Consider the following 26,195-nt stretch of genomic DNA (forward strand, 5'->3'; position numbering starts at 1 on the left):
GCTCCAGTGAATTACGAAGAGGTGGGTTTCAGTCTGGGAACAGGAGGCACTACTTTACACAAAGGGTGGTGGATGTCTGAAACAGGCTGCCTGAAGTCCACCACACCTGGGATCAATATGAGGTGAGATCATTAGGCTAATTAGTTTCCATGAATGATCAGGTGAGGGAGAGGGTGTTGTTGAGAACAGTTGCCGTAATTAGTGTCTCTGCTGTTTGTTCTCTGAAAACCAAGACGACATTGTCACACATTTCTCTGCAATAAAGGTTTATTGAAAGTTCCAACATTCATTTGTTAACAACCGTGATTTTCTAGAATACAGGCACTTTTTTGTTTTCAATTTCTGCGTCTGGATCCAAACTAAGTACTCGGTAAAACGTGTTGTGTTGTAGAAGATGACAGTGCAGGTCTGGGCTGTGTGCTGAAAACACAGATGGACACCAGCCCAGGCAGCTCAGGGCTCTGTGCTCAGTGTGTCTGCGAGCTCCTGTCCCTCCGCTGCCTGTCACTGTGACAGCTCTCTGCTCAGACAGGGGGACAGCTGGGCCTGCTTCTCCTCCACAGCCTTCATCAGCCCACGAGCTGCAGAAAGCTGGAGGTTTCTGGAGCCCGTACGCCAGAACGAGAGCATCTTTCGTTTCACCCCCTGTAGAACACCTTCCGGTGATATTTCAATGTCGTAAACCGAGCAAGACCAAGACTAGAAGACAGCAGAGGGGCAGGTAACGGTTTATTCCATGTGACACAGCTGAAGAAGGCTGCACAGCCGAAACGTGTCTCGTCCCTTCTCAGCTGGAATAAACCTTTACTTGTTCCTTTGCAGCCAGCGCAGGCTGACGCAGCCCCCTGCTCGGACTTCTTCAAGACGAGAAGACTGCCCACCGAAGACCTGAGCCCTGGGTTGGAAGAAACAGGTTATCTTTGAAGTCCGCTGGGAGGATCGGAACTCTTTGAAATTGTGACGAACGAACACGCGGCCTCTTTCAAACGACTTTCCCCTCCTCTCTCTCCTCACGCGATTGAGGAGGGCAAATGATGGCTCCTGTGAGATAAAAACATCCAGAGCAGTCAATCAATGTGGAGAAACGTGCCAACGGGACCTCCGGAGACTAGGGGGCGCTGTGGCACCAGCAGGAGTGGGGTTTCAGGGCTCGCATGAAGGACAGAGTACAAGGAGGCTTCAAACTCCAGGGACTAGCCAATGACACAGCGGCAGAGCAAGAGGAATCACACCAGGATGCAAAATAACTAAGAAAATGAGGACACAACCATAACCCTAGGGAGGCCATCTTGGATCTGGATCTGTATAAGCTCTACTTTCCCCTGCGGGGTTTTGGATCCAAGATGGCTGCCCGCCGCGTCTAGCACACTTCTGGTCGCATCTTGGCGGTCCGGCAGCGCAGCAGCTTGAGGAAACTGTCAATCTTGTGGGAGTCCCGCCTGAAACAGGACATCAGGAACTGGAAGTTGAGGAGGCGGGAGTTCCTGTCGCTGCCCAGGTCCCCCCTCCAGGTGAAAGGTGAAAGGTCAAGGGACTGAGATCCGGGACCAATCTGCAGAGAAAGAGAGGGAGACGAACAATAGCAGAATCTGACACCAAGAGGGCTCTCTCGGAAACAATGTGTTGAGGTACTGTAGTGTCCAGTCAGCGCGTTTTCATTGAGAGACAGCGAGGGGGAAGAGAGACGGACAGGACAAGAGAGGGACAGTGAGGTGGGAGAGAGACAGACAGGACAAGAGGGACAGTGAGGTGGGAGAGAGACAGACAGGCTCAGAGATAGACAGGACAAGAGAGGGACAGACAGGCTCAGAGAGAGACAGTGAGGTGGGAGAGAGACAGACAGGCTCAGGGAGAGACAGACAGGACAGTGAGTATGGAGAGAGACAGACAGGACAGGAGGGACAGTGAGGTGGGAGAGAGACAGACAGGCTCAGGGAGAGACAGACAGGACAGGAGGGACAGTGAGGTGGGAGAGAGACAGACAGGCTCAGGGAGAGACAGACAGGACAGGAGGGACAGTGAGTTGGGAGAGAGACGGAGGGGAGCAGTCTGACCTTGCTGACCAGCTTCTCCAGCCCGCGGTTCAGGACGTGGGTGCTCTCCTGCAGCTCGCGGGTCTTGCTGTGGATGGAGCCGCTGGAGGGGTGTGGGAGAGACGGCGCCTCAGCGGACAGCAGGTGGAGAGGGTCACTCCAGGACAGCAGCAGGGAGCGCACGATCGCCAGGAGCTCGGACTCCTGGGGCAGGTCGGACAGACACAGACAACACTGAGATCTCACACTGGATTATTATTATTGAGAGACAGGCTCACTGTCTGTTCCTCAGGCTGGGACAGGAGATCACACACTGTATTATTATTATTGAGAGACAGGCTCACTGTCTGTTCCTCAGGCTGGGACAGGAGATCACACACTGTATTATTATTATTGAGAGACAGGCTCACTGTCTGTTCCTCAGGCTGGGACAGGAGATCACACACTGTATTATTATTACTGAGAGACAGGCTCACTGTTCCTCAGGCTGGGACAGGAGATCACACACTGTATTATTATTACTGAGAGACAGGCTCACTGTCTGTTCCTCAGGCTGTGACTGGAGATCTCACACTGTATTATTATTATTGAGAGACAGGCTCACTGTCTGTTCCTCAGGCTGGGACAGGAGATCACACACTGTATTATTATTATTGAGAGACAGGCTCACTGTCTGTTCCTCAGGCTGGGACAGGAGATCACACACTGTATTATTATTACTGAGAGACAGGCTCACTGTCTGTTCCTCAGGCTGGGACAGGAGGTCACACACTGTATTATTATTATTGAGAGACAGGCTCACTGTCTGTTCCTCAGGCTGGGACAGGAGATCACACACTGTATTATTATTATTGAGAGACGGGCTCACTGTCTGTTCCTCAGGCTGGGACAGGAGATCACACACTGTATTATTATTATTGAGAGACGGGCTCACTGTCTGTTCCTCAGGCTGGGACAGGAGATCACACACTGTATTATTATTATTGAGAGACAGGCTCACTGTCTGTTCCTCAGGCTGGGACAGGAGATCACACACTGTATTATTATTACTGAGAGACAGGCTCACTGTCTGTTCCTCAGGCTGGGACAGGAGATCACACACTGTATTATTATTATTGAGAGACGGGCTCACTGTCTGTTCCTCAGGCTGGGACAGGAGATCACACACTGTATTATTATTATTGAGAGACAGGCTCACTGTCTGTTCCTCAGGCTGGGACAGGAGATCACACACTGTATTATTATTATTGAGAGACAGGCTCACTGTTCCTCAGGCTGGGACAGGAGATCACACACTGTATTATTATTATTGAGAGACAGACTCACTGTCTGTTCCTCAGGCTGGGACAGGAGATCACACACTGTATTATTATTATTGAGAGACGGGCTCACTGTCTGTTCCTCAGGCTGGGACAGGAGATCACACACTGTATTATTATTATTGAGAGACGGGCTCACTGTCTGTTCCTCAGGCTGGGACAGGAGATCACACACTGTATTATTATTATTGAGAGACAGGCTCACTGTTCCTCAGGCTGGGACAGGAGATCACACACTGTATTATTATTATTGAGAGACAGGCTCACTGTCTGTTCCTCAGGCTGGGACAGGAGATCACACACTGTATTATTATTATTGAGAGACAGGCTCACTGGTCCTCAGGCTGGGACAGGAGATCACACACTGTATTATTATTATTGAGAGACAGGCTCACTGTCTGTTCCTCAGGCTGGGACAGGAGATCACACACTGTATTATTATTATTGAGAGACAGGCTCACTGTCTGTTCCTCAGGCTGGGACAGGAGATCACACACTGTATTATTATTATTGAGAGACAGGCTCACTGTCTGTTCCTCAGGCTGGGACAGGAGATCACACACTGTATTATTATTATTGAGAGACAGGCTCACTGTCTGTTCCTCAGGCTGGGACAGGAGATCACACACTGTATTATTATTATTGAGAGACAGGCTCACTGTCTGTTCCTCAGGCTGGGACAGGAGATCACACACTGTATTATTATTATTGAGAGACAGGCTCACTGTCTGTTCCTCAGGCTGGGACAGGAGATCACACACTGTATTATTATTACTGAGAGACAGGCTCACTGTCTGTTCCTCAGGCTGGGACAGGAGATCACACACTGTATTATTATTATTGAGAGACAGGCTCACTGTCTGTTCCTCAGGCTGGGACAGGAGATCACACACTGTATTATTATTATTGAGAGACAGGCTCACTGTCTGTTCCTCAGGCTGGGACAGGAGATCACACACTGTATTATTATTATTGAGAGACAGACTCACCGGCAGGCGCAGGACGTGCTCCTTGTCGTTGGGTGTGGTCAGGGAGGAGGTGTGGCAGAGAGAGGGGCGGGGCATCAGCATGCGGCCAGATGGAGGAAAGTGAGTGTCCTGAAAGAGAGATGTTAATATCCACCATGACCCAGACTGGACTGTAGGGGTACAGTGTGACCCAGACTGGACCAGCGATCTCTGGACTGTAGGGTTTACAGTGTGACCCAGACTGGACCGGCGATCTCTGGACTGTGGGGGTACAGTGTGACCCAGACTGGACCGGCGATCTCTGGCCTGTAGGGGTACAGTGTGACCCAGACTGGACCAGTGATCTCTGGACTGTAGGGGTACACTGTGACCCAGACCGGACCAATGATCTCTGGACAATGGGGTTACAATATCACACAACACATATTCGACCATTGATCTGTGACGCTGATCATTGACGCACTGACAGATTATTAGTCGGACACTTACCAGGTCATTGGTCAGCCCAGTGCTAAGGGCATGCAGTCTCTCGGATATCTCAGCAGCCCTTTCCAACAGGTCATTCAGTCCGATACACTGAATCTGGACTGAGAGGGACAGGAGCACACACAGTGTACCTGGGCAGGAGAGAGGATACAGGGTTAATACAGACACACTGACTGGACACTCCAGTACATGAACACTGCACTGAGAGAGAGAGGGGTTCATACAGACACACTGACTGGACACTCCAGTACATGAACACTGCACTGAGAGAGAGAGGGGTTAATACACACACACTGACTGGACACTCCAGTACATCAACACTGCACTGAGAGAGAGAGAGGGGTTAATACAGACACACTGACTGGACACTCCAGTACATGAACACTGCACTGAGAGAGAGAGAGGGGTTAATACAGACACACTGACTGGACACTCCAGTACATGAACACTGCACTGAGAGAGAGAGGAGTTAATACAGACACACTGACTGGACACTCCAGTACATTAACACTGCACTGAGAGAGAGGGGGGTTAATACACACACTGACTGGACACTCCAGTACATTAACACTGCACTGAGAGAGAGAGGGGTTCATACAGACACACTGATAGGACACTCCAGTACATTAACACTGCACTGAGAGAGAGGGGTTAATACACACACACTGACTGGACACTCCAGTACATTAACACTGCACTGAGAGAGAGAGGGGTTAATACACACACTGACTGGACACTCCAGTACATTAACACTGCACTGAGAGAGAGAGGGGTTAATATACACACACTGACAGGACACTCCAGTACATGAACACTGCACTGAGAGAGAGAGGGGTTAATACAGACACACTGACTGGACACTCCAGTAGATAGACAGAGAGAAAGAGACACATAGACAGTAAGCAGTAACACAGAGGGTAAACAGTACGGCACAGAGACACAAGTGTGTTCCAGCTTCACGGAGACACACAAACCTGACCTGTGAAGCCGGCGTTTCCTCGCGTCTGGGGTGTCATCTCTCTGTGTGTCTGAGCCCTTTGTCTGGGCTCTGTCGTCTGAAAGACATTTTATAGCCTCCAGCCCCATTTGTGTATTCAGAGAGCCAGTGTCTCTGGTTTCCTCCAGCTCTAATGAGAAACATTAGACACCCTGGTCTGTCACCCTGAGACACCTACAGACAGGAAGACAAACATTCAAGCCCACCGTTCGAGTTCAGACCAGATACTGGCATGTCAGTGGAATCCTACCTTCAAACAGCATTTTCTTCCTAATTGGGTCTCTAAATCGCTACTGGATATTTAGGACAACAAGGGCTTCAAGCAATTCAAGCAAGTGCAGGAAAGGGCATTAATAATTGACAGCAGGAGGCACTTCTTTACACAGAGGGTGGTGGGAGTGGGGAACAAGCTGCACAGTCATGTTGTTGAAGCCGATACCCTGGCCTCTCTCCAGACACAGCTGGATGGGATCCTGGGATATTTTATCTGCTAACTACCATATGAGCTACATTCATACTGTAGATGAAATCAGGGGTCAGAGTCAGTGCTGTAGTGTTTCAGCAGTGTGGAATCAGGGGTCAGAGTCAGTGCTGCAGTGTTTCAGCAGTGGGGTGTGGAATCAGGGGTCAGAGTCAGTGCTGCAGTGTTTCAGCAGTGGGGTGTGGAATCAGGGGTCAGAGTCAGTGCTGCAGTGTTTCAGCAGTGGGGTGTGGAATCAGGGGTCAGAGTCAGTGCTGCAGTGTTTCAGCAGTGTGGAATCAGGGGTCAGAGTCAGTGCTGCAGTGTTTCAGCAGTGGGGTGTGGAATCAGGGGTCAGAGTCAGTGCTGCAGTGTTTCAGCAGTGGGGTGTGGAATCAGGGGTCAGAGTCAGTGCTGCAGTGTTTCAGCAGTGGGGTGTGGAATCAGGGGTCAGAGTCAGTGCTGCAGTGTTTCAGCAGTGGGGTGTGGAATCAGGGGTCAGAGTCAGTGCTGCAGTGTTTCAGCAGTGGGGTGTGGAATCAGGGGTCAGAGTCAGTGCTGCAGTGTTTCAGCAGTGGGGTGTGGAATCAGGGGTCAGAGTCAGTGCTGCAGTGTTTCAGCAGTGGGGTGTGGAATCAGGGGTCAGAGTCAGTGCTGCAGTGTTTCAGCAGTGGGGTGTGGAATCAGGGGTCAGAGTCAGTGCTGCAGTGTTTCAGCAGTGGGGTGTGGAATCAGGGGTCAGAGTCAGTGCTGCAGTGTTTCAGCAGTGGGGTGTGGAATCAGGGGTCAGAGTCAGTGCTGCAGTGTTTCAGCAGTGTGGAATCAGGGGTCAGAGTCAGTGCTGCAGTGTTTCAGCAGTGTGGAATCAGGGGTCAGAGTCAGTGCTGCAGTGTTTCAGCAGTGGGGTGTGGAATCAGGGGTCAGAGTCAGTGCTGCAGTGTTTCAGCAGTGGGGTGTGGAATCAGGGGTCAGAGTCAGTGCTGCAGTGTTTCAGCAGTGGGGTGTGGAATCAGGGGTCAGAGTCAGTGCTGCAGTGTTTCAGCAGTGTGGAATCAGGGGTCAGAGTCAGTGCTGCAGTGTTTCAGCAGTGGGGTGTGGAATCAGGGGTCAGAGTCAGTGCTGCAGTGTTTCAGCAGTGTGGAGTGGAATCCGAGTATTGTCACAGTGTAGTAAAGCACAGCTCTTCCAGACATTTACTACAGTAAGTCACAGTATTGTTAATAGTAATGTGATAATGTTGCTTTATTAGCCCGATACAGTGTCTTGCATGAGGAATGTGTCTTCTCTCAGACCCCAGCTCGCTCTCCATGAGACACACACACAGGGAGAGAAGCTGGGGGTCAGAGCGCAGGGTCAGACATTTATACAGCACCCCTGGAGCAGCTGGGGTTCAGGGCCTCGCTCAGGGGCTCAATGGAGTAGGACAGGCGCAGATCCTGAGCCACAGAGCTCAGGATCTGGAAGAGTAGACACTCTTCCAGACATTTACTACAGTAAATCACGGTACTATCTCCGTGCCAACACGCTCAGTGTAACCGACTTCCTCCCTGCGTGTTTAATCACCTGTTCCTCCCTGCGTGTTTAATCACCTGTGTTCTCTGATCTCGGCCTCCGTCACACGTGTCGTGATTAAACGAGCCGGAGCGGATGGACAGCTCGCTGCCCGGTGGTCGCCGGTCTCAGCCGGCTTTCGGGAACATTAATGAATATTTTTTCCGCGATGAGGACGCAAGCAGACACGTCCACAGCGCGCGCCCCTCTCCGCGCTCCACGCGGTACCCGCGACCCCCGAGGACCGTCCGCACCTCTCGGGTACGCGCATCATGTTTAGGGGGATCGGGGGATCGGGAAACTCATTGAAACTGCGGCGTCAGTGCGCGACTGTAGAGCAGCCTGTGTCTCCAGCCCGGGGTCTGTAGCTGTTGGTGATTTCACCGCGTAGACTCAAGTTTGCGAGCACGAAGGCCACGCACCCTTACTGCTGAGCGTAGAGGGATAGTTTTCCCACTCGCGGCGAGACGCGCAGGGACCGAGGCGCCCAGCTCAGCCCCCTGGCGGCGGGACGGCGAAGCGCAGCTCTTTTCACAGGTAAGATGCAGTCGAATGTGCTTCGATTATAATAATAATTAATAATAATAATACAGACACCTGAAGAAGGCTCCACGGCCGAAACGTTGTGTTTTCTCTCTTCTCTTTTCAGCAGGGAATACACCTATCACCTTTTATAAACCTTTTATTGAACGATACGCAGACTCCCTCGCTGACAGACGCGAATCGCTGTCATAATGCGATTTCCAGGGACGGGCGGTGCGATTAGCGTGACTCGGTACTGACGAGTTGCTCTCACCCCCGTCTCCACCAGGGGGCGCCACAGCCCCGGCCGAGAGGCGCCTGCTCTCCTGTAAGCGGGCTGGTCTCGGGTTCGGGGGGTTTATTAACCTGATCGATCGATTGCTTGAATGGGGAAAGTGATCTGGGGGAGCTGTGTGGCTGTAGTTCAGGCGATACAGAGCACGCATCGGCCGTTTTGTACCTGTTCCGGGGTGAGTTTCCCGAAAGCGATGAGTCTTGGAGACCAACGAGCAACTTGCGTTTCCCAAACCTCTGTTAATCGGTCATTTTACGAGCGAGTGTAAAGTACGTGTCTGTTAACCCCGTCCCCGAGGTCGCTTAGCAAAAAGCATCGCAGGTCGACTGAAAAACAGTCGATTGACAATGCTGTCATTGTGTGGCGTCGGTTTTGGTCCCTCAGTGGGGTGAAATCGAGTTGCGAGAAGGAATATGACTTAAACATGACGTCATAATTTAACACCCAATTAAGCGAAAGCGAATAGACAGGCACAGACCGGAACATGAAATAACTGACGTGCCGTGAGAGAAACCCGACACTGACTGCGTGGACAGTGCGCGCGTCCTGCGCGGCGTCTGTGGGTTAAAGCCGGGTTTTGTCTGGGCGCGCAGCCGTTGTGAAGAATCGCCGTGTTTCTCGAGAAAACACCGTTGTTATTTAGAGTTACTGGCTGCATCGGAACTCTAATTGGTCTAATTAACGTGACATCTGGAAAAAGTAACTACTGAGCGTGGCGTGTGTCGCTCCACAAATACAGGACCTATAATAGACAGGTCTAAGCTTTACCGTCGACAATCACGACAGAACATAAAACGGTATTCGAACTTCAAAAATAAATATCAGGCCCAATGGTTTAAACTTAAATAATGCATTACTGCATTTCACCGTGAAAATCAGATCATCTAGTCAAGTATAAAACTTGGCATTTTTAAATGTAATGTATTGTAACGGATCGGGGTTCTCCGGGCGTGCGCCCTCGCCGCTCCCAGACAAGTACAAGTAGAGGAGAAAATACAGATAAAAGAAAGAAAACATAAACAGAACACAAACAACTGCCGGTGGTAAAGAGGTAAATATTTATGTAACCAGGTTATATTTTTACACATGTCAAATGTTTTCCTTTCTTTAGCATTTTTCACTTTCTTTATGGAATTTAAATAACATTTCAACCCCACCTCAGAAGTACTAAAAGAGGGAGTATTATTGGGCCATTTGACTTCTGAATATGACACTTACCCAGGATGACCTATAAATTCATTTACTGTATAAATAATTGTTCTTTTGCCAAATTTCCTCTTACATAGCTCGACAAAATATCACAATCCTTAATATAAAAACTCCGTATTCTACATTTCCGGAGAATTGCACTCTGTGATTCACGAGTAGGTCGGGAAGCACGCAGATCACGAAGGATTTCACGTGCTACTGTAGTGACGATGGATGCTGGGGAAACGCTCGTGAATCGACGATAGATCTTCAGATCGAGTTTACGATGTTCGTAGCGCTACGATGCTTTCGGGAAACTCACCCCCGGTGTGCTTCTCCTGTAGGAACAGGTACACAGCACTGCTGTCATTGGATCCTACTGAAGATCGCTTGGAACTGTCCGGAGAGGCAGCGCGGGGGACCTGGGCTCTGGTCCTGGGTGCTGTCTGTGTGGAGTCTGCATGTTCTCGCTGCGTTTACGTGGGTTTCCTACGGGTGATCCCGTTTCCTCCGGCAGTCCGGAAACACGCTGGTGAGTTCATTGTCTTCTGGGAAAACTGGCCCTGGTGTGAGTGTGTGTGTGTGTGCGTGCGCACCCTCTGATGGACTGGACTGGTGTCCCAGTGCTCGCTGGGATAGACTCCAGCACCCCTGTGACTGGAAGTGGAAAGAGGGGTTAGAAAATGGATTCATGGATTTTCCAAGATCAGGGCATGTTGTTTTAAACGTAATATCCACAATAACACACAGACACTGATTCTGCCCCTGTATAGACACAGCTGCACAATAACACACAGACACTGATTCTGCCCCTGTACAGACACAGCTGCACAATAACACACAGACACTGATTCTGCCCCTGTACAGACACAGGTAGGTGTATAGTCTATAATTATTATATCTAGTAATAATACTGTTATTGTTATTGTTAGCAGCATATTCCGCAGAGGAAGTGAGTTCTCCGCTCACATGCCTGCGCTGTTTCCTGTCTCCAGGACTGAGATGTTTGTTACTCGTTTCTCTTACTGCTGGACAGCAGAACACACGACCCTGGAGGGTCTCGGGTTCAGCTCTCCTGCCCCAGGCCACCTGGCTCCGCCCATGGGTGGGCGTGGCTGCCTGGTCCCGAAGTCTCCGCCCACTGGGCTGAGCAGCAGAGCAGAGCCCAGCCAGCAGCCTGTCAGCACAGGTTACAGTATCTGTCCCTCCCAGGCCCTGGGCTGAGAGGAGCCGGGAAAGTTGTTGACTCTTCTCGTGCCTGTAGGGCTGAACTGAGGAACTACACTCCAGTACACTAACACTGCACTGAGAGAGAGAGGGGTTCATACAGACACACTGACTGGACACTCCAGTACATGAACACTGCACTGAGAGAGAGAGGGGTTAATACACACACACTGACTGGACACTCCAGTACATGAACACTGCACTGAGAGAGAGGGGGGTTAATACAGACACACTGACTGGACACTCCAGTACATTAACACTGCACTGAGAGAGAGAGGGGTTAATACAGACACACTGACTGGACACTCCAGTACATTAACACTGCCCTGAGAGAGAGAGGGGTTCATACAGACACACTGACTGGACACTCCAGTACATTAACACTGCACTGAGAGAGAGAGGGGTTCATACACACACACTGACTGGACACTCCAGTACATTAACACTGCACTGAGAGAGAGAGGGGTTAATACAGACACACTGACTGGACACTCCAGTACATGAACACTGCACTGAGAGAGAGAGGGGTTAATACAGACACACTGACTGGACACTCCAGTACATTAACACTGCACTGAGAGAGAGAGGGGGGTTCATACACACACACTGACTGGACACTCCAGTACATTAACACTGCACTGAGAGAGAGAGGGGTTAATACAGACACACTGACTGGACACTCCAGTACATGAACACTGCACTGAGAGAGGGGGGGTCCTACAGTGCCCAGTATGTTATGCAAGCAGCGAGTGCGGGGGGTGTGTCATCAGAGAGATAGCGAGAGGGCGGGTGTGCTTGGTGCAGATTACCCCGGGCTCCACACTCCCTGAGCCTCTCTCGCTGCCAGTCGCCGCCAGACCGCCACGCTCGCTGGGTCTCGGGATCAGTCTCATTCCTGGGGACAGGACGGCCCGTCTGTGCTCTGCCCCCGCGCCATGTCGGACAGCCCCGCCGCCGCCGGCCCCCCGGCCCCTGAGGACCCCGGCCCCCCGGTCCCCGCGGCCTGCCTGGAGCTCCGCGCCGAGCTGGAGAAGTGGTGAGCGACCCCCCCCCGACCCCTGACCCCCGGCCAGGGGGCCTCGTGCAGGGGCTTCTGGGAGCCCGGAGCTGGACGCGAGAGGGGAGGGCGTGGGGGGGGAGAGGGTGGAGGGTTCGAGCGGGGTCGGGCCCCCCGTGTGTAAGCGTGCGGCTCAGGGTCCCGGTGAGGCTCTTGTTGTCGTTGTGGCGCAGCGGACGGACAGACTCGTTCTGCGGGCTGTTCCAGCTCGGTTATCGTTAAAAAAACCAGCTGCCGTACGAGCCTGGTGTGTTTCTGCAGAAAATGTCAATTTGAGTTCCTACCCCCCCACCACTGGGGTCTCTCCTCATCCTCTCCCCCTTCCTCATCCTCTCCCCTCTCCCCCTCTCTCTCTTCCTCATCCTCTCCCCTCTCCCCCTCTCTCTCTTCCTCATCCTCTCCCCTCTCTCTCTTCCTCTCCCTCTCCCCTCTCTCCCCCAGGATGAGCTGCTGTGTCAGAGGGCTTAGTGCTGTCAGTGTGAGGTAGCGGCGTTGGATGGTTATCGGCAGAGACAGCCGTGAGTCTGACGTGTGTGTGTGTGTGTGTGTGTGTGTGTGTGTGTGTGTGTGTGTGTGTGTGTGTGTGTGTGTGTTGTAATGGAAAGTTACTGAGCAAAAGTGTTTTATCCTAAAAATGTTGTTTATGGACAGAGCTGTGCTGCAGAAGCAGCTGGACACTTAGAACAAAGTGTGACAGCGCCCAGCTCGTCGAGGGCACGGGGTGTTTTAATACTGTTTATCTCTGCTGCTTGAGGAAGGGAGCATGAGAAACTATTTGAAGGACTGCTCTTCTTTGCTTACAAGCAAAAACCTAAAAGGAATGGAAAAGTACTGCTTTGCCTGTCCTTGAAGTGTTGCATCAGCTTAAAAAAGATCTGAAACCAGGGCTCTCCCTGCTTGCTTTTGAATCAGCTCTCACTTCTCTGCGCAGACGGGTGACGGCTTTTTCCCATATTGCAACATGAATAAAGACCTTACCGAGGGGAGGAGAATGCCTCTCCTGGCTCTTCTTCGATAAAATTCCACGTGTGCGTGTGTGCGTGTGTGTGCGCGCGCTCTGTGCTGGGAATCTGTGTGTATGTGTCAGGGTGTTATTGTGTGTCTGCTCAACCGGAAGACCCAGAAATCGCTCAACAGCAGGTTATGTCACTGCTCTTGTTTCCCAAATCCGAACTGCTCCAGGCTTCAGCAATGTGGAGACCTAGAAAACAAGCCTTCACTGTCCCTCCTCAGGACATAGGGACACCCAGGGAACCAGCAGGGACAGTTCACGTCCGGTCCTGTTACACCAGGAGGACAGCTGGTCCGGTGGTTCAGGTCCGGTCCTGTTACACCAGGAGGACAGCTGGTCCGGTGGTTCAGGTCCGGTCCTGTTACACCAGGAGGACAGCTGGTCCGGTGGTTCAGGTCCAGTCCTGTTACACCAGGAGGACAGCTGGTCCGGTGGTTCAGGTCCGGTCCTGTTGGACCAGGAGGACAGCTGGTCCGGTGGCTCAGGTCCAGTCCTGTTGGACCAGGAGGACAGCTGGTCCGGTGGTTCAGGTCCGGTCCTGTTACACCAGGAGGACAGCTGGTCCGGTGGTTCAGGTCCGGTCCTGTTGGACCAGGAGGACAGCTGGTCCGGTGGTTCAGGTCCGGTCCTGTTACACCGGGAGGACAGCTGGTCCGGTGGTTCAGGTCCGGTCCTGTTGGACCAGGAGGACAGCTGGTCCGGTGGTTCAGGTCCGGTCCTGTTACACCGGGAGGACAGCTGGTCCGGTGGTTCAGGTCCGGTCCTGTTGGACCGTGAGGACAGCTGGTCCGGTGGTTCAGGTCCGGTCCTGTTGGACCGGGAGGACAGCTGGTCCGGTGGTTCAGGTCCGGTCCTGTTACACCGGGAGGACAGCTGGTCCGGTGGTTCAGGTCCGGTCCTGTTACACCGGGAGGACAGCTGGTCCGGTGGTTCAGGTCCGGTCCTGTTGGACCGTGAGGACAGCTGGTCCGGTGGTTCAGGTCCGGTCCTGTTGGACCAGGAGGACAGCTGGTCCGGTGGTTCAGGTCCGGTCCTGTTGGACCAGGAGGACAGCTGGTCCGGTGGTTCAGGTCCGGTCCTGTTACACCAGGAGGACAGCTGGTCCGGTGGTTCAGGTCCGGTCCTGTTGGACCAGGAGGACAGCTGGTCCGGTGGTTCAGGTCCGGTCCTGTTACACCAGGAGGACAGCTGGTCCGGTGGTTCAGGTCCGGTCCTGTTGGACCAGGAGGACAGCTGGTCCGGTGGTTCAGGTCCGGTCCTGTTGGACCAGGAGGACAGCTGGTCCGGTGGTTCAGGTCCGGTCCTGTTACACCAGGAGGACAGCTGGTCCGGTGGTTCAGGTCCGGTCCTGTTACACCGGGAGGACAGCTGGTCCGGTGGTTCAGGTCCGGTCCTGTTACACCAGGAGGACAGCTGGTCCGGTGGTTCAGGTCCGGTCCTGTTACACCGGGAGGACAGCTGGTCTGGTGGTTCAGGTCCGGTTCAGAGCCCTGGGGTACTGCAGGAGGGGGTCTGAGTTCTTCAGGGGGTTGCAGGGGCTCCGGGCCCAGCTGTCCCCCCGGGGGGGGTGTCAGAGAGAGGGGGCGGGGGGCTCAGGTTGAGGAAAGGGATGCGCCCCTCAGTTCTAAGTTTAGCTCGGCTGGAAGCGAGCCGGCTGGTGTGATCGGGTTTCGGCCCTCCTGGCTCAGAGCAGCCCGGAGCAGGTGGCACCGTTCCCCCTCTCCCTGCTGCGAGCGCAGTTCACACACTGACTGACTCACAGTGTGTGTGTGTGTGTGTGTGTGTGTGTGTGTGTGTGTGTGTTTATCTCCGTGTGTGCACTGACCTGGGTGTGTGTGTGTGGTAGAGGCAGGGCCTTCTGGCTCAGTGACTCTGATCAGAGAGGCAGATGCCTGACTGCACTCTGAGAATGTGGGCTCACCCCTCCCCCCCCCGTTCCTCTCTCTCTCCATCCCTCCCTTTCTCCAGGACTGTAGCCAGCCCACCCCTCTTCATGCCCGAGTCTCCCCCTCTGTCTGTCCTGTAAAAAGGCTTTACACAAAGGGTGGTGGGAGTATGGAACACCCTGTTACCATGGCTTTTGAAACCCAGCTGGATGAGGTCCTGGGATTCATGTCTGAATGGCTCCTCTGGTCTGTGACCTGTCTGGAGCTCTTCCTGACCCTCCCACTGGTGCCTCCTGGGTCTTCTTCCCAGCCTGGCCTCGTGGTGTGTCTTGTGTGTCTCCTGCTGGCCCCCTGGGCTCGCTGTGTGTCTCCTGCTGGCCCCCTGGGCTCGCTGTGTGTCTCCTGCTGGCCCCCTGGGCTCGCTCTGTGTCTTGTGTGTCTCCTGCTGGCCCCCTGAGCTCACTGTGTGTCTCCTGCTGGCCCCCTGGGCTCGCTCTGTGTCTTGTGTGTCTCCTGCTGGCCCCCTGGGCTCGCTGTGTGTCTCCTGCTGGCCCCCTGGGCTCGCTCTGTGTCTTGTGTGTCTCCTGCTGGCCCCCTGGGCTCGCTGTGTGTCTCCTGCTGGCCCCCTGGGCTCGCTCTGTGTCTTGTGTGTCTCCTGCTGGCCCCCTGGGCTCGCTGTGTGTCTCCTGCTGGCCCCCTGGGCTCGCTGTGTGTTGTGCGTCTCCTGCTGGCCCCCTGGGCTCGCTGTGTGTCTCCTGCTGGCCCCCTGGGCTCGCTGTGTGTCTCCTGCTGGCCCCCTGGGCTCACTGTGTGTCTCCTGCTGGCCCCCTGGGCTCTCTGTGTCTTGTGTGTCTCCTGCTGGCCCCCTGGGCTCGCTGTGTGTCTCCTGCTGGCCCCCTGGGCTCTCTGTGTCTTGTGTGTCTCCTGCTGGCCCCCTGGGCTCGCTGTGTGTCTCCTGCTGGCCCCCTGGGCTCGCTGTGTGTCTCCTGCTGGCCCCCTGGGCTCTCTGTGTCTTGTGTGTCTCCTGCTGGCCCCCTGGGCTCGCTGTGTGTCTCCTGCTGGCCCCCTGGACTCGCTGTGTGTCTCCTGCTGGCCCCCTGAGCTCGCTGTGTGTCTCCTGCTGGCCCCCTGGGCTCGCTGTGTGTCTCCTGCTGGCCCCCTGGGCTCTCTGTGTCTTGTGTGTCTCCTGCTGGCCCCCTGGGCTCACTGTGTGTCTCCTGCTGGCCCCCTGGGCTCGCTGTGTGTCTCCTGCTGGCCCCCTGAGCTCGCTGTGTGTCTCCTGCTGGCCCCCTGGGCTCGCTGTGTGTCTCCTGCTGGCCCCCTGGGCTCGCTGTGTGTCTCCTGCTGGCCCCCTGGGCTCTCTGTGTCTTGTGTGTCTCCTGCTGGCCCCCTGAGCTCACTGTGTGTCTCCTGCTGGCCCCCTGGGCTCGCTGTGTGTCTCCTGCTGGCCCCCTGGGCTCTCTGTGTCTTGTGTGTCTCCTGCTGGCCCCCTGGGCTCGCTGTGTGTCTCCTGCTGGCCCCCTGGGCTCTCTGTGTCTTGTGTGTCTCCTGCTGGTCCCCTGGGCTCGCTGTGTGTTGTGTGTCTCCTGCTGGCCCCCTGGGCTCGCTGTGTGTCTCCTGCTGGCCCCCTGGGCTCACTGTGTGTCTCCTGCTGGCCCCCTGGGCTCTCTGTGTCTTGTGTGTCTCCTGCTGGCCCCCTGGGCTCGCTGTGTGTCTCCTGCTGGCCCCCTGGGCTCGCTGTGTGTCTCCTGCTGGCCCCCTGGGCTCGCTGTGTGTTGTGTGTCTCCTGCTGGCCCCCTGAGCTCACTGTGTGTCTCCTGCTGGCCCCCTGGGCTCGCTGTGTGTCTCCTGCTGGCCCCCTGGGCTCGCTGTGTGTCTCCTGCTGGCCCCCTGGGCTCGCTGTGTGTCTCCTGCTGGCCCCCTGGGCTCGCTGTGTGTCTCCTGCTGGCCCCCTGGGCTCGCTCTGTGTCTTGTGTGTCTCCTGCTGGCCCCCTGGGCTCGCTGTGTGTCTCCTGCTGGCCCCCTGGGCTCTCTGTGTCTTGTGTGTCTCCTGCTGGTCCCCTGGGCTCGCTGTGTGTTGTGTGTCTCCTGCTGGCCCCCTGGGCTCGCTGTGTGTCTCCTGCTGGCCCCCTGGGCTCGCTGTGTGTCTCCTGCTGGCCCCCTGGGCTCGCTGTGTCTTGTGTGTCTCCTGCTGGCCCCCTGGGCTCGCTGTGTGTCTCCTGCTGGCCCCCTGGGCTCTCTGTGTCTTGTGTGTCTCCTGCTGGCCCCCTGGGCTCGCTGTGTGTCTCCTGCTGGCCCCCTGGGCTCGCTGTGTGTCTCCTGCTGGCCCCCTGGGCTCGCTCTGTGTCTTGTGTGTCTCCTGCTGGCCCCCTGAGCTCACTGTGTGTCTCCTGCTGGCCCCCTGGGCTCGCTCTGTGTCTTGTGTGTCTCCTGCTGGCCCCCTGGGCTCGCTGTGTGTCTCCTGCTGGCCCCCTGGGCTCGCTGTGTGTTGTGTGTCTCCTGCTGGCCCCCTGGGCTCTCTGTGTGTCTCCTGCTGGCCCCCTGGGCTCTCTGTGTCTTGTGTGTCTCCTGCTGGCCCCCTGAGCTCGCTGTGTGTCTCCTGCTGGCCCCCTGGACTCGCTGTGTGTCTCCTGCTGGCCCCCTGAGCTCGCTGTGTGTCTCCTGCTGGCCCCCTGGGCTCGCTGTGTGTCTCCTGCTGGCCCCCTGGGCTCGCTGTGTGTCTCCTGCTGGCCCCCTGGGCTCTCTGTGTCTTGTGTGTCTCCTGCTGGCCCCCTGGGCTCGCTGTGTGTCTCCTGCTGGCCCCCTGAGCTCGCTGTGTGTCTCCTGCTGGCCCCCTGGGCTCGCTGTGTGTCTCCTGCTGGCCGCCTGGGCTCTCTGTGTCTTGTGTGTCTCCTGCTGGCCCCCTGAGCTCACTGTGTGTCTCCTGCTGGCCCCCTGGGCTCGCTGTGTGTCTCCTGCTGGCCCCCTGGGCTCGCTGTGTGTCTCCTGCTGGCCCCCTGGGCTCTCTGTGTCTTGTGTGTCTCCTGCTGGCCCCCTGAGCTCACTGTGTGTCTCCTGCTGGCCCCCTGGGCTCGCTGTGTGTCTCCTGCTGGCCCCCTGGGCTCTCTGTGTCTTGTGTGTCTCCTGCTGGCCCCCTGGGCTCGCTGTGTGTCTCCTGCTGGCCCCCTGGGCTCTCTGTGTTTTGTGTGTCTCCTGCTGGCCCCCTGGGCTCGCTGTGTGTCTCCTGCTGGCCCCCTGAGCTCTCTGTGTGTCCCCTGGGCCACAACGGGTAGCGCAGTGCAGGGGTGCTGTCTGTGTGGAGTCTGCATGTTCTCCCTGCGTGTGCGTGGGCCGCCTCCCGCAGTCCAGAGGCAGGCTGGTGGGGTGACTGGCCCTGGAGTGAGCCTGGCGCCCCGGCCAGGGTGACCCCTCCCTCGTCCGTGGGGCTGGGCCCCAGCTCCCTGCGCCCCCCGTACCAGAGTGACCCCCCCCTGGACGGCTTTCCCGATCCGTACTGGTGGGCAGGCGCTGCGGCCCTCCTCGGGCCCGATGGTCCAGCGGGCTGCAGGGGGGAGCCTGTCGGCGGGCCGGGCTCCCCCCAGCGCCAGCGCCTGCGCCCCCGGGGCGCCAGCGTGCCGCGTCACGGGCCGGAACGGGCGGGTTCCCCTCCGGGGAGAATTCCATCCCTCCCTCCCTCTCCCCCTCGCTGCGTTTCTGAACGGGCCCCGAACCCGCGGAGCCGGCAGGTCTGGGGTGACGCCCTGCCCAGAGGGAGGCTGGGACGGGCCGGGTGCCTGGAGCCCCGGGGGGGGAGGGAGACGCCCCCCCCCCGCCTCTCTCACGCTCCATCACCCTGATCGCGGCCGACGACACCGGCGTGGCTGGCGGGCCGTGAGCACGCCATCCCAGCGTCCCCCCCTGCTGGCGCAGAGCGGACTGACGGCGACACTCGGGCTCAGCGTCCCCCCCTGCTGGCAGACAGTGGACTGACAGGGACACTCAGGCTCAGCGTCTCCCCCTGCTGGCAGACAGTGGACTGACAGGGACACTCGGGCTCAGCGTCTCCCCCTGCTGGCAGACAGTGGACTGACAGGGACACTCGGGCTCAGCGTCTCCCCCTGCTGGCGCAGAGCGGACTGACAGGGACACTCGGGCTCAGCGTCCCCCCCTGCTGGCGCAGAGTGGAGTGACAGCGACACTCATGATTTGAGAGATGATGTAATAATTCCTCAGACTTATATAGCGCTTTTCTGGACACTCCACTCAAAGTGCTTTACAGGTCATGGGGATCCCCTCCACCCCCACCAGTGTGCAGCCCCACCTGGATGATGCACCAGTACATTCCCCATACACCAGCTAATCCTGGGGCATTAGGACCCACACAGACCGCAGGGTGAGCGCCCCCTGCTGGCCCCACTAACACCTCTCCCAGCAGTCTCCCCTCCAGGTACTGGCCAGGCCCACACTGCTGGGCTCCAGTGGGGCTGTGAGCTGGGTGAGAGCGCCCCCTGCTGGCCCCACTCACACCTCTCCCAGGAGTCTGCCCTCCAGGTACTGGCCAGGCCCACACTGCTGGGCTCCAGTGGGGCTGTGAGCTGGGTGAGAGCGCCCCCTGCTGGCCCCACTAACACCTCTCCCAGGAGTCTCCCCTCCAGGTACTGGCCAGGCCCACACTGCTGGGCTCCAGTGGGGCTGTGAGCTGGGTGAGAGCGCCCCCTGCTGGCCCCACTAACACCTTCCCAGGAGTCTCCCCTCCAGGTACTGGCCAGACTCACACTGCTGGGCTGCAGTGGGCTGGCGGTGGTGAGCTGCAGGGCGATATGGCTGCTGGTCATGTTGAGATGCTTCTCTCTCTCTCTCTCTCTCTCTCTCTCAGTGTGAAGGACAAAGGGGAGGAGAGCTGCAGGGATGTCATGGACGCCTTCCAGGCCTGCCTGAAGTCAGCAGGACAGGCGACGGAGTGAGCACGCTGGGTGAGTCCTGTCCCACACTGTACCCCACAGTCCAGAGATCGCCGGTCCAGTCTGGGTCACACTGTACCCCCACAGTCCAGAGATCACTGGTCCAGTCTGGGTCACACTGTACCCCCACAGTCCAGAGATCGCCAGTCCAGTCTGGGTCACACTGTACCCCTACAGTCCAGAGATCACTGGTCCAGTCTGGGTCACACTGTACCCCTACAGTCCAGAGATCGCCAGTCCAGTCTGGGTCACACTGTACCCCTACAGTCCAGAGATCACCGGTCCAGTCTGGGTCACACTGTACCCCTCCAGTCCAGAGATCGCCGGTCCAGTCTGGGTCACACTGTACCCCTACAGTCCAGAGATCGCCGGTCCAGTCTGGGTCACACTGTAACCCCACAGTCCAGAGATCGCCGGTCCAGTCTGGGCTTTATTCCATATTATTGTTTCTGTCTTGTAGCCCCGCCTGGTGGAGATTTCATGTACGTAAAACCCCGCTTCCTTCCCTCGTCTCCCTCTCTCAGGTCTGACCACTGGTCGGCTGCACCGAGTCCTCCTCCATCCCAGCATTCCCTCGGCTCACTGCTCCATCGGCTCGTCCTTCGTGATGCGGGGAAGCGGAGGAGAGAGAGGGGGAGGGGAGACGGCGGTCTCTCCCTTGTCCGCTGTGTCTCGAAGAGGTCCCAGTGCGAACAGCACACCTGCTGTCTGTGCAGAGGTTGCAACGAACAATAAACCTGAGACTGTTTTCTGTGTCTTGTGAGCTGTTTCGTTGTTTTTTCCCCAACGGCACCTGCTCCAGCGCCGAGCAGCAGGAGATCCCCGGTGCTCTCTTCCTTACGGCAGGAATTGGGGAACAACACCTTATACTAAGAACACGATGGACACCACCTCAGAGACACAGCCTGTCCTTGGAGAAGCTTTTACTTTCACATTGTCAAAGTACAGGGTATTTCTAACACCGTTACACTGACGTACACTTGCATACACTGTAATACGGAGATATATATACACACACACACACTAACTGGCTCGGTTCCATCATTACCGTCACATCTTCAAGTGGAAATGATCTCGGGGGTGTCCTCCGGCGGAGGAAGAATGTTTAAGCACGCACACGCACACACACCATGGATACAATTCCAGCGGGATCACGGGGGGTTGGGAATCGTCGCTTCGGGATCGTGTCCGCCGCAGAGACTGGACCGCAGGCGCCCCCGACCCAGACGCTCTGGGCTCCAGGCAGGCCCGGTCCGGGCTGAGCCCAGCCCACACACAGGCTGTGACACTCGAACCTGCGCTGTGCTCGACCCCACCGGTACCCTGCTCTCGGGCCACACTGTCCTCCCGGCGCCGAGCCCCACCGGCCCTACCGGTACCCTGCTCTCGGCCCACACTGCCCTCCCAGCGCCGAGCCCCACTGGCCCTACCGGTACCCTGCTCTCGGGCCCACACTGCCCTCCCAGCGCCGAGCCCCACTGGCCCTACCGGTACCCTGCTCTCGGGCCACACTGCCCTCCCGGCGCCGAGCCCCACCGGCCCTACCGGTACCCTGCTCTCGGCCCACACTGCCCTCCCGGCGCCGAGCCCCACTGGCCCTACCGGTACCCTGCTCTCGGGCCCACACTGCCCTCCCGGCGCCGAGCCCCACCGGCCCTACCGGTACCCTGCTCTCGGCCCACACTGCCCTCCCGGTGCCGAGCCCCACCGGGCCCTACCGGTACCCTGCTCTCGGGCCCACACTGCCCTCCCGGCGCCGAGCCCCACTGGCCCCACCGGTACCCTGCTCTCGGGCCACACTGCCCTCCCGGCGCCGAGCCCCACCGGGCCCTACCGGTACCCTGCTCTCGGCCCACACTGCCCTCCCGGCGCCGAGCCCCACCGGGCCCTACCGGTACCCTGCTCTCGGCCCACACTGCCCTCCCGGCGCCGAGCCCCACTGGCCCTACCGGTACCCTGCTCTCGGCCCACACTGCCCTCCCGGCGCCGAGCCCCACTGGCCCTACCGGTACCCTGCTCTCGGGCCCACACTGCCCTCCCGGCGCCGAGCCCCACCGGGCCCCACCGGTACCCTGCTCTCGGGCCCACACTGCCCTCCCGGCGCCGAGCCCCACTGGCCCTACCGGTACCCTGCTCTCAGCCCACACTGCCCTCCCGGCGCCGAGCCCCACCGGGCCCTACCGGTACCCTGCTCTCGGGCCCACACTGCCCTCCCGGCGCCGAGCCCCACTGGCCCTACCGGTACCCTGCTCTCGGGCCCACACTGCCCTCCCGGCGCCGAGCCCCACCGGGCCCTACCGGTACCCTGCTCTCGGGCCCACACTGCCCTCCCGGCGCCGAGCCCCACCGGCCCTACCGGTACCCTGCTCTCGGGCCACACTGCCCTCCCGGCGCCGAGCCCCACCGGGCCCTACCGGTACCCTGCTCTCGGGCCCACACTGCCCTCCCGGCGCCGAGCCCCACCGGGCCCTACCGGTACCCTGCTCTCGGGGCCACACTGCCCTCCCAGCGCCGAGCCCCACCGGTACCCTGCTCTCGGGCCCACACTGCCCTCCCGGCGCCGAGCCCCACCGGTACCCTGCTCTCGGGCCCACACTGCCCTCCCGGCGCCGAGCCCCACTGGCCCTACCGGTACCCTGCTCTCGGGCCCACACTGCCCTCCCGGCGCCGAGCCCCACCGGGCCCTACCGGTACCCTGCTCTCGGGCCCACACTGCCCTCCCAGCGCCGAGCCCCACCGGGCCCTACCGGTACCCTGCTCTTGGGCCACACTGCCCTCCCAGCGCCGAGCCCCACTGGCCCCACCGGTACCCTGCTCTCGGGCCCACACTGCCCTCCCGGCGCCGAGCCCCACTGGCCCCACCGGTACCCTGCTCTCGGGCCCACACTGCCCTCCCAGCGCCGAGCCCCACTGGCCCCACCGGTACCCTGCTCTCGGGCCCACACTGCCCTCCCGGCGCCGAGCCCCACTGGCCCTACCGGTACCCTGCTCTCGGGCCCACACTGCCCTCCCAGCGCCGAGCCCCACCGGGCCCTACCGGTACCCTGCTCTCGGGCCACACTGCCCTCCCAGCGCCGAGCCCCACTGGCCCCACCGGTACCCTGCTCTCGGCGCCGTCTAATCTTACTCTGGAATGTCAAAAACCCCAATTAAAACCGGGAACGAACTCCGCCCGCCGGGCGGGTGAGGCTCAGGAGCAGCGCTCGGAGCTGAGCTCCAGGGAGAGACCCGGCCGGAGCAGGGACCAAGCGCGGACAAACTCACCCCCCCCACCCCGCCATCGAGACGAAGAGCTGAATTAAAGGGTTCGACGCCTCATCGTACATCTTCCTTCTTTTCCAAACGCACCCCCCCCCCCCGCAGAGCCGAAGTCAGGTCAGCGATCGCTTTAGACCGTTTCTGAAGGGGGCTCGGTCGAGCCCGTCAACAGCTCTCGGGTCGGTCCCGGGCCAGAGGGCTCTGGGGTCGGGATCGGTCCAGAGAGAGAGAGAGGAGCCCAGAGCGTCGACATTCGGGGACACAAACCAGACGATCGGTCAGATCGGTCATGGGGGGTGGGGGTGGTGGTGATGTCACTTCCTGTTTCCTGTTCACCATGGCCGACCGGCTCGCGTGAGGAATGGGCTGTGGTTCCAGGGCGCTCCCAGGCTAAGGAATGTTGCGGGAAAGAGGGACAGACACACTAGAACAGTACCACCCTACGAAGGAAAATCTAAAATGTCATGAAAAACAAAGCAGGAGCGTGCTTCATCCGCGCTCCGTCCCTATTTCAGATCTGCTCTCGCGCCCCGATCGCCGTTCCGCGCCACACTTCACACCCCAGTCCGTTCTCGAACTGCCCTTCCCGATTCCGGGTCCCGGGGGGGGCTGGAGTCCGTCCCAGCAAGCAGCAGGCACGGGGCAGGGTCCGCCCTGGACCGGACACCCGTCCACCGCAGGGCACAGACACCAGCACCAGCCAATTAACCTCCCAGCATGGCTCTGGGCTGGGGGGGGAACTGGAGCACCCTGAGGAACCCCACGCAGAACACGCAGACTCCACCCAGACAGCACCCCCCAGGAACAGGAGCTCGGGACACCGGTCGCACTCGGATATCACTACGAACGTCCGGATCAGGGAAGAACTTGCCTGTCCCAGTCCCGGACTCTGGCCTCTGGTCAGGCGATTCAATTACTCCGACCAAGTCAGGAATCACCGTCCTACAGCCCGGAGCAGGCCGTGACCCACGCCAGGCACCGAGCTCAAGGGGCTCCACTGCACCCCAGCACTGTGACGCGGCACCCCGAGCTCCTCTGTACCCCAGTCCTGACCCTGGGTGGGGCTAGGGAGTCACATATCGGGGGTCTGCAAAAATGTACTGGGCTGGACTGGGCCAGACTGTACTACACTGTACTGTACTGTACTGGGCTGGGCTGTAAAATAGGAACTGGAACGCGGATGAAACGACCGTCTTCAAGTAAACACGATAACACAAAACACAAATAAAAACGAGTGTAATATTAATAGTACAGCCGTCACCGAGGACGCGGCTTTCCCTTCTGGATTAGTGTGGGCTCCAGGGCGGCCAGGCCTAGAACTGCTCGGCCAACAGCTCACAGAGGCGCTTCGAGACGGAGTCCTTACTGCTGCGCAGAGTGAGGCGATACATCTGGGAGAGAGAGAGGGGTGAGTACACACACTGAACACTCCCGGACACTAACACTGCACTGAGAGAGAGGGGGGTTCATACACACACTGAACACTCCCGGACACTAACACTGCACTGAGAGAGAGGGGGGTTCATACACACACTGAACACTCCCGGACACTAACACTGCACTGAGAGAGAGGGGGGTTCATACACACACTGAACACTCCCGGACACTAACACTGCACTGAGAGAGAGGGGGGTTCATACACACACTGAACACTCCCGGACACTAACACTGCACTGAGAGAGAGAGGGGTTCATACAGACACACTGACTGGACACTCCAGTACATTAACACTGCACTGAGAGAGAGAGGGGTTCATACAGACACACTGACTGGACACTCCAGTACATGAACACTGCACTGAGAGAGAGGGGTTCATACAGACACACTGACTGGACACTCCAGTACATGAACACTGAGAGAGAGAGGGGTTCATACAGACACACTGACTGGACACTCCAGTACATTAACACTGCACTGAGAGAGAGGGGTTAATACACACACACTGACTGGACACTCCAGTACATGAACACTGCACTGAGAGAGAGAGGGGTTAATACAGACACACTGACTGGACACTCCAGTACATGAACACTGCACTGAGAGAGAGAGGGGTTCATACAGACACACTGACTGGACAGTCCAGTACATTAACACTGCACTGAGAGAGAGAGGGGTTAATACACACACACTGACTGGACACTCCAGTACATGAACACTGCACTGAGAGAGAGAGGGGTTAATACACACACACTGACTGGACACTCCAGTACATGAACACTGCACTGAGAGAGAGAGGGGTTAATACACACACACTGACTGGACACTCCAGTACATTAACACTGCACTGAGAGAGAGAGGGGTTAATACACACACACTGACTGGACACTCCAGTACATTAACACTGCACTGAGAGAGAGAGGGGTTCATACACACACACTGACTGGACACTCCAGTACATGAACACTGCACTGAGAGAGAGAGGGGTTAATACAGACACACTGACTGGACACTCCAGTACATTAACACTGCACTGAGAGAGAGAGGGGTTCATACAGACACACTGACTGGACACTCCAGTACATGAACACTGCACTGAGAGAGAGAGGGGTTCATACACACACACTGACTGGACACTCCAGTACATGAACACTGCACTGAGAGAGAGAGGGGTTCATACAGACACACTGACTGGACACTCCAGTACATGAACACTGCACTGAGAGAGAGAGGGGTTAATACAGACACACTGACTGGACACTCCAGTACATTAACACTGCACTGAGAGAGAGAGGGGTTAATACAGACACACTGACTGGACACTCCAGTACATTAACACTGCACTGAGAGAGAGAGGGGTTAATACAGACACACTGACTGGACATTCCAGTACATTAACACTGCACTGAGAGAGAGAGGGGTTAATACACACACTGACTGGACACTCCAGTACATTAACACTGCACTGAGAGAGAGAGGGGTTCATACAGACACACTGACTGGACACTCCAGTACATGAACACTGCACTGAGAGAGAGAGGGGTTCATACACACTGACT

The 26,195-nt window shown here is 57.5% G+C and overlaps 2 protein-coding genes and 1 long non-coding RNA gene across 43 annotated transcripts in view; 1 reads left to right on the forward strand and 2 right to left on the reverse strand.

The window, feature by feature from the left end:
• Positions 1-249: 249 nt before the first annotated feature.
• prl (prolactin) lies at positions 250-5,892 on the reverse strand. The gene is made up of 5 exons (XM_088646408.1): positions 5,786-5,892; positions 4,810-4,937; positions 4,342-4,449; positions 2,055-2,237; positions 250-1,552 (listed from the first exon to the last, which is right to left on the reverse strand). The coding sequence occupies exons 1-5, from the start codon at positions 5,820-5,822 to the stop codon at positions 1,361-1,363; spliced, it is 648 nt and encodes a 215-aa protein (XP_088502534.1). The 5' UTR covers positions 5,823-5,892; the 3' UTR covers positions 250-1,360.
• Positions 1,614-22,576, forward strand: LOC148654268 (uncharacterized). 11 transcript variants are annotated; one of them, XR_015941343.1, is made up of 5 exons: positions 8,792-8,806; positions 10,164-12,082; positions 19,857-19,953; positions 20,466-21,223; positions 22,458-22,576. It is a non-coding gene; the product is annotated as an uncharacterized LOC148654268 (long non-coding RNA). The 11 variants fall into 11 exon arrangements; XR_015941342.1 differs by lacking the exon at positions 22,458-22,576 and having other exon boundaries at positions 10,164-10,351; positions 10,815-12,082; positions 20,466-20,696; XR_015941345.1 differs by lacking the exon at positions 22,458-22,576 and having other exon boundaries at positions 10,164-10,351; positions 10,856-12,082; positions 20,466-20,696.
• ap2a1 (adaptor related protein complex 2 subunit alpha 1) overlaps positions 20,850-26,195 on the reverse strand; it is a 39,418-nt gene continuing 34,072 nt past the window's right edge. For 4 of the 31 annotated variants that reach the window (XM_088646249.1, XM_088646247.1, XM_088646248.1 and 1 more), the window contains one exon: positions 20,850-24,590. In XM_088646249.1, the coding sequence (XP_088502375.1) occupies positions 24,513-24,590 (78 nt within the window). In that variant the 3' untranslated portion in view covers positions 20,850-24,512. The remainder of the gene's footprint in view (positions 24,591-26,195) is intronic. The other 27 variants (XR_015941308.1, XR_015941311.1, XR_015941318.1 and 24 more) reach the window with 27 other exon arrangements.

Source organism: Lepisosteus platostomus, chromosome 9 (genome assembly GCF_059453375.1).
Source record: "Lepisosteus platostomus isolate fLepPlt1 chromosome 9, fLepPlt1.hap1, whole genome shotgun sequence".
NCBI lineage: Eukaryota > Metazoa > Chordata > Actinopteri > Semionotiformes > Lepisosteidae > Lepisosteus > Lepisosteus platostomus.